We start from the raw sequence: 11,244 nt of genomic DNA on the forward strand, positions 1-11,244 counted from the left end.
CAAACACTAAGCCTATTCACAAAACCTTAAAGAGTGTTTTAAAGAAAGTGTGGTTAAGAATTGTATCTATATTGGCACACAGCCATTTGTTCTACTTGATTGGTTTTTGAGAATGACTGTCATCATAATAATATTTCAGTAGCTCACATCGACTGGGTTTTTATTAAGGAAGCTAAGTGACAACTCTGAGGATATTGCAAAACTGCTTTGGATAAGATTGTGGTTTTCAGTTGTAAAATATTCCATGAATCAGCTTGAATAAGACTTTCCAACAGCCACTGCCAAGAAGCCATTGCACTATCGGGCTGGTAATTTAGTGTAACGTAACACAATAGAGTACAGAACAATACAAACCAATACAAGAACCTGCAACGTCATCGCAATCTTCACAAGACGTTAAAGCTGCTGATACCTTTGGGCTTATTATGGATGCAGAATTAGTGGTTCTTATTGAGATTACTAAATAGAAACACAAGCTTTGTGAAATGTCTATTATTGTCTATGGAAAATGGCCAAAGAACCCTGCGCTTTGGGTCTTTGGCCTACAAGTGACTGCCAAAAATGAAATACTAATGGAAGCTGTTTCACCTTTCATGTGTATTGCATCCCATGCAGTTCCTCTCGTGCAGTTTTGCTAATTTTAAGGTCATATTTCCCACTATTGGTGCAAAATGAAGGCAGATATCCTGTTCAGCTGATATTGTGTCCCATAGGGATGGACAGAAACATGATCAGCTATAAAAGGATCCCCATTTTTTAATGAGGCCCCGGAAAGAATTTTTTTTTCATATTATATTATCACTATGTTATGCATGAAACGGTTAATAATTTTGGTGAAACTGCACACTGTATATGCATTGCTTTTTTTAAAGGAAGAGATATAAAGATAGGTAATCTGTATAAATGCAAAAAAATTGAACGCTTCTAGTTATCTATTTCCCCCTCACTTTTCCGGTCTACTGGGTGCGGTCAGGCGAGTTTTTACAAACATTAATTGCCGAGTTTTGCACTGCAAATAAGTTGACTAGAGAGCTCTGTAATACACATTACAAAAAAAAACAAACTATACATTCTGAGAAAAATACGGTTTTAACCCACACAGTTAATAACTATTAATCAATACCTAAGTTTTCAGTGTACACCGCCTAACTGTACAAACAATTTTAAACCCGCCTACTTTCATTACGCTATTGGCTACATTAGATTAAATACATAAATTACATTGTAAAAACGCAAGTTCACTGGCGGAGATACTTGAAACAGTGGGCGTGTCCTGCTGTCATTTTTTTTTTTTTTTAAATCGTTTTTCGTTCTTGTTATTCAATGCACACACATAGCTAAGAGGTAGAGCACATTGCTCCAGTGGAAGCGGTACCACCAGCTGCATCTTAACGCTCTCTTAAACGGAGAAGATTTCCTTTGTTATTAAGGTATCGTATTTATCATTTTAAATGCTATTTTACTGTGGGCTTTTAAAAAAAGTTTACAGATAAAACCTCATCTTTAAAACTGTAGTCATTTTGTGATATTGTTTCTGTTGAATACTAGATGCAAACAATTAAAGCAGGGAATGTTATCTGGTTTTGCAGCTGGCATAAACAATAAAATAAGACGAAGTCAAAATGGGATGTTTTGTGCTTAACTGGCTTCCTAAATTCAATATGCATCACCAACCAGCACGTCGTTAAATAGCGGTATTCGTATACTTATGCAAATAACTCTTTTTAAAATTAAAATCATGTTACAATCTGGCAAATGGAAAAGCGAATCGCTTTAAAACCAGCACGTTTCCTTGACAACAAGCACTGGAATCCACACTGTACGTTTGTGTCTGTGGCCTCGTACTTGACAATTTAGTTGTGTTGTTTACCCCCCGAGATTGCGCAGAATTTCAATAGGACATTGTGTTTGAAATTCAGGCAGACCTGTGATTGAACTACATACCGCTCCGCTTCATCAGAGTTGTCATCTGGGTCCTGTGGTGTTTAATCATGTTACAGTGTAGAAAACACAGTGAAAGGGATGAATCTGTTTAGCTAGCACTTCTAAATTGATGTAGCCCGCTGTAAACATTGCTGTTTTTTCTTTTCTTTTATCGTCTTCAGGCAGGGTAGCAAGTACATGTATTAATTCATTCTGATTATGGATGTTTACTGTACCATAAGATCACAGGAAACCTCAGAGCTACGGGGCAGCTTTGTAAAAAGAAATGACTAACCATGTACAGAAGTATTAATATAAAAGTATGATGAAACTACAAAATACTGTGTAAATGTACCTTGGGAAACTTGATCAGCTGAAAAGCCATTTCTGGAATGTTCCAACAGGCTTGACAAGAAGGACACATAGGAGGCTGTGTGGTCCAGTGGTTAAAGAAAAGGGCTTGTAACCAGGAGGTCCCTGCTTCAAATCCCACCTCAGCCACTGACACATTGTGTGACCCTGAGCAAGTCACTTAACCTCCTTGTGCTCCGTCTTTCGGGCAAGACGTTGTTGTAAGTGACTCTGCAGCTGATGCATAGTTCACACACCCTAGATAAAGGTGTTTGCTAAATAATAAGAATAAAATGTTGATTTTCTTGTTCGTCTGCTTGTATGGTGTTGATTTGATCTTTATTACAGTACATATAGAGATTGGAATGTGAGTGTACAGTTATAGTTATGCCAGACAACATTTCTGCCCTTTAAAATGAAAAAAAATTATATACTACTAAAACTAAACGTACAGTGGGGACATTTTACACAGATGTTTCAATGACAAGTATCATTGCCTTTTTTGTATGGCATTCATAAAAACTTCTAGTCTCAATAGTTGTCTAAGACATTGATTTGATCAGCCTATACCAGCACAAGCCACAGCTGGATTAGAGCGTTTTACGGTACCATGGAATCAATTGCATAAAAATTATTCTATAAATCGTAGCCATTTTGCACTTCCATTAGCTACATATGTGTCTCAGATGTGCAGTTTCGAAAGAAACACATGTTATAGCACACAGGTATTTTAATTGTAAAACATGATATCTGGTACTGCTTTAGGTTAAAGGAAGCTCTCAGTTTCTATGCCTTATTCTCAGGTTATCTGTTTGCACATATGGAACTATTTTGTTAGATACACTATGTTTATTGTCCATGTTTCTGATATTTTCAGTGAGATTGACAAATGAAGTTTTCACAGGGAAGCAGCTGCACCCCACTGTATTATGAGGGAACAGCTTTGAGGGAACCTTGCACAACATTGTAGCTCTTTTCCGGTGCTCGTTGTGCAAGTCTTAGGGGAGAGTGTGGGCTTTAATCTTGCAATGATCAGCATAAATGATGGTATCTTCAATACCATCAGATAGGTAAAGCTGCTTGTCTTCTGCTTCTGTACAGAGACATCAGGGGCTGATGAGAAGGAATTCAGAATTAGACATCAAATACGTGCAGATCTAGCCATTTAGGTTATGGATCGCTGATCTGCTGTGATTGAATCAGGGTACGAGGACGGGACAAATGCCACTGCTAAAGCACACAGGATACTAACAATTTCATTGAGTGATTTGGTTAATATATGGAAAGATGTTATCAGAAGGTAGGCTGAGCTGCACATAAAGTTTCCTCATTGTTGTGGCTGAGGGAATCTGTGATGGTTTTGCATGGATAACACAATGTTGGTTGTGACAACTCATTAAAACTTCTCCATATAGGTTAGGTTTTGTTAGTAGAGGTGCGATCCTAATAAAATATCAGGTAATATACAACTGAAAACATGCATGTGTCTATTAGTATAGATAGCTGAACAGTATAGCTTGCCTAGATTCTATGATCTTTTGGCCAGTCAGTGTACTGTTTGTGAACATGCCTGTTTCTATGGTAATTTAGCCTGAATTGTCATAAGGTATGATTCATGATGGAACATTTCTTTTGTCCTTTCTAGAATGAGCAATATCCTCACCCTTAAGGTGCAGTCTCTACAAAGCATCGGCTCTTTAGAATAATGTAATTGCACATGTTGATACTAGGGTTACCTTTATTCTACCGTATTATTGAACAATTACAGTTCAATGCCACACCTTTCCATCCAAGCTAAATCATTCTCATTTCCATGTTGTGTTTTGCACTGAGCGATCATTGTTCTTGTATTTTCAACCACTTTTAGTGACCCTGTTTGTTTGAAAACATAAAAGTTATATAATGTGTTTCTACCACCAGCCCCTGCTTTGAGGACACACCCTCAGCATTAGAGATAGTGAGAACCTGTTATTCAGGAGGAGTGTGAGGGTGCATGTCATCTGAACTCGAGATGAAACTCTATACACAGAGACATTTCATTGTATGCTCAATCCAGACCTGAATACCCCCTGTCGTTCGGGGGTTTTACTTTCTGTGCCACCTAGACCCCATGTATGAGTTTTACTAGGTCAGATGTATTGAACATTTACATCACAGCGACATTTAGAGCCTGATGTGCCAATTAAGGGTTTAGTAACATCAGCACTATTTTTGGAGTGACTGTGTTCAATGGTGCCAAAGATTGAAGATTAGAATGAGGTTTTTTTTGAGGCTGATCCATTGGCAACTGGGAACATTTTTCTGATATATTCCCCACAGACTGAAATTGATTTTTAACAGACCTGGGCAAACCGGAGGCTTCATATCCCTGTCCATTCATATCTTTAAAAAAGAAAAAAAAATTCACACAATTACATTTTGCCAACTTCTGAACTGTCTGCCAACTTCAAAGGGTTTCCATCATTGTGAATGAAGTGGCAGGTGTATAAATCAATCAATCAGTCAATCAATATTTATTGTATATAGCACCTTTCATAGTGGACCACCATCACAAAACGCTTTACAAGATAGTGAGGAACAATGCATAGTACATTAAATACAGTGAAATACAGGGCATAGTACATTAAATACAAACAGTAAAAAAAAACAATGGAAATACATTAAATACAGGCATATTACAATGCAAATACATTAAATACATGCATAACACATTAAATACAAGGCTAGGATGTGAATTCTAAACATTGTGGATGCGTGTGTCATACAGAATCATACGAATAAGATGGAAAACCTGAAACAGCAATTTAGACAACAGCTAATAACAGATGTCAGGCTTGAAGAGCATTGAAAGCAAGAGAGAACAAGTGGGTCTTGAGAGTTGATTTGAAGCGAGCGACTGTGGGAGCATCACACACCAAAGCTGAGAGAGAGTTCCAAAGAGTCGGGGCCATGAAGCTGAAAGAGCGCTCTCTGAGTGTGCTGCACTTTTGCTTGGGTATAACAAGCAAGCCTGAGTCAGAGGACCTCAGCTTGCATGCAGGGACATAGCAGGTCAGCAGGTTGGAGAGATACTCTGGACCTGTGTGATGAAGGGCCTTGTAGGCAGCAGGAGAATTTTGAAAGTAATCTGGAACTTTACAGGTAGCCAAATGTGTTGCTCTGGGTGACTGTTTGTTCCCTTTGTGTTTTTCGTTTGAACAGGAACAGGAAACTGCTGCAGCCGCCGCTATGGCAACCATCGCCATGGAGCAGCTGGGCCGGCTGTTCATCAGCCTCCAGCAGGTGCGAGGGATCCCTAGGATGCTGGACGAGGCGGCCCCCTCCCTGCCCTGCACCCTGAGAGAGAGCGAGGTGCCCAGGGTCTTCCGGGAGCGCCACATCAACGCCGGCTACCGCCCCAGCCACCAGAACTGGCGCTACTACTTCCTGTCCCTCTTCCAGCGCCACAACGAGACGATCAACGTGTGGAGCCATCTCCTGGCAGCTCTGGTGGTCCTCATGAAGTTCAGCCAGCTGTCTGAAAGCGTGGATTTCCTGTGGGACCCCCACGCTTGGCCTCTGTTCATCCTCCTCCTGTCCTCTTTCACCTACATGACCTGCAGTGCGCTGGCTCACCTGCTGTCAGCCAAGTCGGAGCTCTGCCACTACTCTTTCTTCTTCCTGGACTACACAGGGGTGGCCGTCTATCAGTATGGTAGCGCCCTGGTCCATTTCTACTATGCCATAGAGGAGGGCTGGCACACCCAGGTCAAGGGCTTCTTCCTGCCCACCGCTGCCTTCCTGTCGTGGCTCTCCTGTGCCGGCTGCTGCACAGGCAAGTACAAAAGCCACATGCTACCCAAGTGGGTCCGCAAGCTGGGCCAAGTGGTGCCTTCGGGCCTGGCCTATGTCTGGGACATCAGTCCCGTTATCCTCCGGATATACAGCTGCTTCCCCTGTGCCGGCGACCAGGCGGTCTCCTACCACATTTACCAGGTGTCGTTCTTTCTAGCCAGTGCTTTGTTCTTCACATACCCTCTGCCTGAAATGTGGTTTCCAGGGAGGTGCAACTTCTTGGGCCAGGGCCACCAGGTTTTCCACGTGCTTCTGGCCCTGTGCACGCTCGCCCAGATCGAGGCCTCGCACCTGGATTACCTAGCCAGACGGCCCCTGTACAGCCGGCTTCATGGGGACTCATCCGGGTTCCTCATCTGGGCTCTGTTGGCAGCCACTGCGCTCAGCAGTGCCCTGACGGCTGTTTATGCCAGACGCAAAGTCTGCAGTATAATCAGCAGCAAAGACAAGTGAGTCAAGCTGGACATAAAGAATGTGCTGCACGCGTCGGATTGAGATCAGACGCTTTGCACCAGCAGTTCAGCCAGGATGAACAGATTCCATACAGAATTCTTCACAGCTGGATAAATCCACTTGCCCTGCACCCACACTCCCCTTTTTTTTTATAGTGACCTTGTTGTGTTTCTAAAATGATCCGTTACAATCAGACAGTTTTCTACTAGGGTGTGCTGCCTTTAAATATGTACAAGCGTGAGTTGAGCATATTACTCCAAAACCTGTTCACAAGCCCTTAAGACAACAAGCCGTTCACTAAACTCAGAGATAGCATAGGAGAAATAGATTCACTATGTTATTTCTGTGCTTTGTTACTGCTCAGACGGTTTATCTTAGCACCTTATGCTTACTTTATGGGTTAACTCACACAGTCTCTGAATTTGACTTTCATTGCGTGAGTTGTTTTCTAGGTTGGTGAATTCCATCAACACATTTAAACAGTCACAGTTTAGTGTAATGCAGTCCAGTGGAAGGCTCTAGAGATAGATATGGCTCCCTGAGCTCCACAGGACGGCTCTGTTGATCTGGAGGTGAAGCTTGATATTTAAGACAGTTAATGGGTTTGATAATAGAAGGATAAACGGTTGTTGTTGGTAGAAGATACGGTTAAAATGAACACAACTGACATGTTTAGCAAAACAATACAGAATCTGTGTCTTGGGTATCTAGTGAAACAAACTGCAAACAAACTAATCCAGTAAAGGGACCAAAATATACAAACCAGACCTTGAATGTGTACGTTTTTTCTTTTTTGTTTTCCAGTTGTTAATTGTAATACATACATATTCCTGTGTCCATTGCGATTAGAATTATGTTTTTAGAATACGAGTGACCGCTTCAGGATTACTTACAAGGGCAGCCCCATGCAGATTGTGTGTATATCATTGCTTGTCTAGGAAAAAAGGTATGAAAGATTTGATCAAATATGTTTGTTTTTTTAATTAGTGAAGTTTGATGTAACATGACCTGGCACCATAAAGCAGGTCCAAACATGTGCTGGAAGTAAGGTCTGAAGAAGAAACTGAAGAAAGTGTTAAAATAGAAAATGTTTGACTGCAGGTTTTGAACTTACCCTTATAAAAGCTTACCATAGTAAAAGCATAGCAAAGTAAAGCACAGTGAAAGCATGGTAAAGCATTGCAAGGTATGTTAAAGAATATTAAGAAACATGGCAAAGCAGGGTAAACGATGGTAAAAGCATAGTAAAACCATGCACAAATACTGTGGTGAAGTTGTGGAAGGGTACACCTGAATGCCACATGCATAAAAATATCTGATCGCCAAGAAGAATCGAAAAAACACAGGAAACATTTCATTTCATTCGTATTTCTAAATGAAACACCATTGAGTGTTTTATAGTTATGAAAAGAACACAGCCTGTTAGCAGAAAGAAAGTCTGGTTTGTTTATTGCGGTACTACCTTCTTCAATATGAATTTACAATTTGAAAAGGACCTGTTTAATTGAACCCTGATGAGTGTCTCGCATCCTGTCTGAAGGGTCCCTGGGTTAATCTAGTTTCCCATTTTGTTTATTACTGGCTCAGTTCTGACGCAAACCAGCGCGGGCACCGCAGGAGCTGTCTGTTTGTCTGACTCACTGCTGTTGCCTTGGCAACCCTTATTGAATGAGTGGGCGCTGGCAGGCCCAAGTCATTTTAAACAGTTTTCAAGGGAATAAGAACATTGCTTCTAACTGTGTGTGTGGCTGTTACCGGTTATTAGATTGCTGGAGATGATGTTTGTGTCACAGGCATTAGTTTAGACTTACAAGCACTTATCTTTACGTTTCAAAAAGCATGTATTCAAGGTAACTGTCATGTGTTTTCACTGGCTTTAAAATGAATGCCAACAGGAGCACCAGCTGTGCTTCACCCAGTCCTGGGGTTCAAAACTACCTGCAATGAAGCGTGTTTCTGAAATGATCTGGAGCTAGGAGTATGATGTGTAATAAAATGTTCGACTTGTATCGCTGCAAGAACAACTCCTGTTAGTACAGACTCAGATTAGTCATGCTGTGATAAATGTGATCCGTTCAGAGCAGATTTACCAGCGGTCTGATTTCTCAAACTCCTGGTACAGGGTCATTTCAATTGAACACAGCATAGGTGCACATTTAACCCTTTAAATAACTTGTTTCATCCTTCTTTTAAACAATTGTGGGTCGACAGAACATTTGGGAAATGTCTATGATACAATACCTGTTTATTGGTGTTTCAATATATAAAGCTGCATGTGTGTGATCGTGGAATTATTCATAGTAAGTTAACAGTGTCTTTAAAAAACTTTCAAACCTCTAAATGTACAATGAATATTGTTCAAGTATTTGCCGAGTACATGTGTGTACTGTGTGTATGTGTTTTAACCAGACTGTCAGTGTTAACCCTTAAGTGACCTTGTACTGCATCTATCACCTTGAAAGATAAAGGCTTTAGTGAAGTCTGTCGGTTCAACTTGTATTTGATTATTTTTTTTTTTTTTTAATTGGGAAGCAACTGAGCAGTCTCAATCCGTTTTAGAAAGGAATTCCTCAGGATACACTAACAGCTAATCTTCAGAGGAATCTTGGCTGTGTGCCATGGCAGGTCTGAGATTAGGACGAGGGAACGTCTGGACCTAGGGTTGTGTTTGCACTGTTACAGTCTCAGTCAGGTCTCTTTGGTTGGGATCAGTTTGCTTGATCCTTTTTCATGACTTACACATTTAAAAAAAGCCTGGTCCTGATACAGTACAAATGGGCAGAGCCACTTAGCCCTATTTCTTTACAACTTGGCCCCTTTGTGGATGTCACATGTTTATATGGCTAATCAGTTTATTCTAACTGTACTGTGTACTATATATACAGTAAATATATGACATGGTCATAACAGAGTGTAACCTTGGAGCTACAGCTTAGCAACTCAAATGAAAACCAAGCTATCTAACAAACACAGTGTAAACACAACCTTTATTCCAACTGCCAGGGGATAGTGCCACCAAATACAATGTACTTAACTTAAAATCATATATAAATACCAGGGACACAAATAATAAAAAAATGAACTAATACAGAGAACAGATTGCCAAATAATATATATTTAAGATTAATAATACAGAATAAAAAAGTATTAAGAAGTATGTGAGTATGAATAAATTGCTGTTGTTTGCATAGATTGTATAAATGCAAGTATGCAATTACATGTGTAATTCAAATTCAATACATATCAATAGAAATCTGTTTCCTCGCTCTCATTAGCACTGGCTGTGTTGTCACTGGACACTCTTTTGTTCTGTTGAAGATCCTTTGGTTCTTTAACTTGGACTCTTTCTAGCTGTAGAAGTAAAGGTTGCTGCTGCTTCCTGGTACATGATCACTTCCTCTGCTGAAGCTCAGTCCAGTGGAATTAAACCATGTGACCTACAGCATAGGAAGTGATCTGATACCAGGAAGAAGAAAAAAAAGGCAGTGAGCATGGTATTTAAAATAAACAGTAACTCCCAAATAAAATATAAAAATACAGAGTCAAGAGATTGTGTGCATGGTGCTGCTTATTGTCTTGTGGCACAGTGTGGGTGAGAGAACCTCAATGGGAAGCTAAGCTAATAAGAGGAATGAAATGGATTTTCATTTTGATCAGCACAGGATGATTACTAGTCAGCACAGAGTCGGGATGGAGTTGGCCAGTGTGTGTTGAATGTGTGTTGTTTTTGCTCTCATATACTGCCATGCGTTTTCTTAATGAGAAACAGATTTTAAATAAATGTTTAGAATCATCTACTGCATTGTGTGCACTTTTTTTAACAGACATTTTTTTTCACCAGGAGAATGCGGCTAGCCATGTGGCTTGTATCAGATTGAAATGTCGTCACATTTAAATTAGCCGATCTGTTTAATTATTCTTATTAAACTTTACAGCGGTACATATAAGCTGAGTTTCACCTATAAATGTCAGAGCGGAAAGTAAGCCTACTGACTTCATGTGGCGTGCAGATCGGTTTGTATCCTTACACAGCAGCACCATGTATGTTTTGCAGCGTTGATAATATAAATACACACAATAGTCAACAGGATATGCCTACACACATACCGGGCTTTATTTTAAAAGCGTCAATCATTTCGTTTTAACAACGCTGTAAACTACATGTCCCAGATTGCAACGCGCAGTGCTGGAACCCTAACACTTGCAAACACCTGCAGTCTTTGTTTCTGTATTATTTTTACTTCCCAACAAGATATTAGGATACAAAAACCTATTATTATTATTATTATTATTATTATTATTATTGAGAAAAATGACGTTGATACAATGGTGTATTTAACGTCTAAAGGCCGATTTGTAATAAAATCAAATCAAACACAATCGCCAGTTGTCTGATACTGTACAGTGTTTAGCTCCTGACTTTACAATGCAATGTACACATGTTGCGTTTTTTTTTTCCCTTCTTGTCAGTAGGTTGTACTGTAGTTATTGCTGTCTGAAGCTTTCCGTAAAGTAAGATGCAATCTGACTGCAATTATTTACGCGCACACGCACGGAATAATTTTTTTTTTAAAAAAACACACTTTATCGTCAACTGGACTCGTACCCCGTTATTCAAATCATATACTGAATTAAACAGCACACGCGTTGCTAAAACATCTACAAAGCACAGACTGGCGGGCG

At 40.1% G+C, this 11,244-nt stretch overlaps 1 protein-coding gene across 2 annotated transcripts; it reads left to right on the forward strand.

Annotated features, from left to right (window-relative positions):
* Positions 1-1,320: 1,320 nt before the first annotated feature.
* On the forward strand, positions 1,321-10,355 carry LOC117962570 (membrane progestin receptor alpha-B-like). Of its 2 annotated transcripts, XM_034906304.2 has the most exons (3): positions 1,321-1,430; positions 2,328-2,495; positions 5,476-10,355. In XM_034906304.2, exon 3 carries the CDS (start codon positions 5,503-5,505, stop codon positions 6,559-6,561), a length of 1,059 nt encoding a protein of 352 aa, XP_034762195.1. In that variant the 5' UTR covers positions 1,321-1,430; positions 2,328-2,495; positions 5,476-5,502; the 3' UTR covers positions 6,562-10,355. The 2 variants fall into 2 exon arrangements, with proteins under 2 accessions (XP_034762195.1, XP_034762194.1); XM_034906303.2 differs by lacking the exon at positions 2,328-2,495.
* Positions 10,356-11,244: the final 889 nt, after the last annotated feature.

This window comes from Acipenser ruthenus, chromosome 25 (assembly GCF_902713425.1).
Source record: "Acipenser ruthenus chromosome 25, fAciRut3.2 maternal haplotype, whole genome shotgun sequence".
NCBI lineage: Eukaryota > Metazoa > Chordata > Actinopteri > Acipenseriformes > Acipenseridae > Acipenser > Acipenser ruthenus.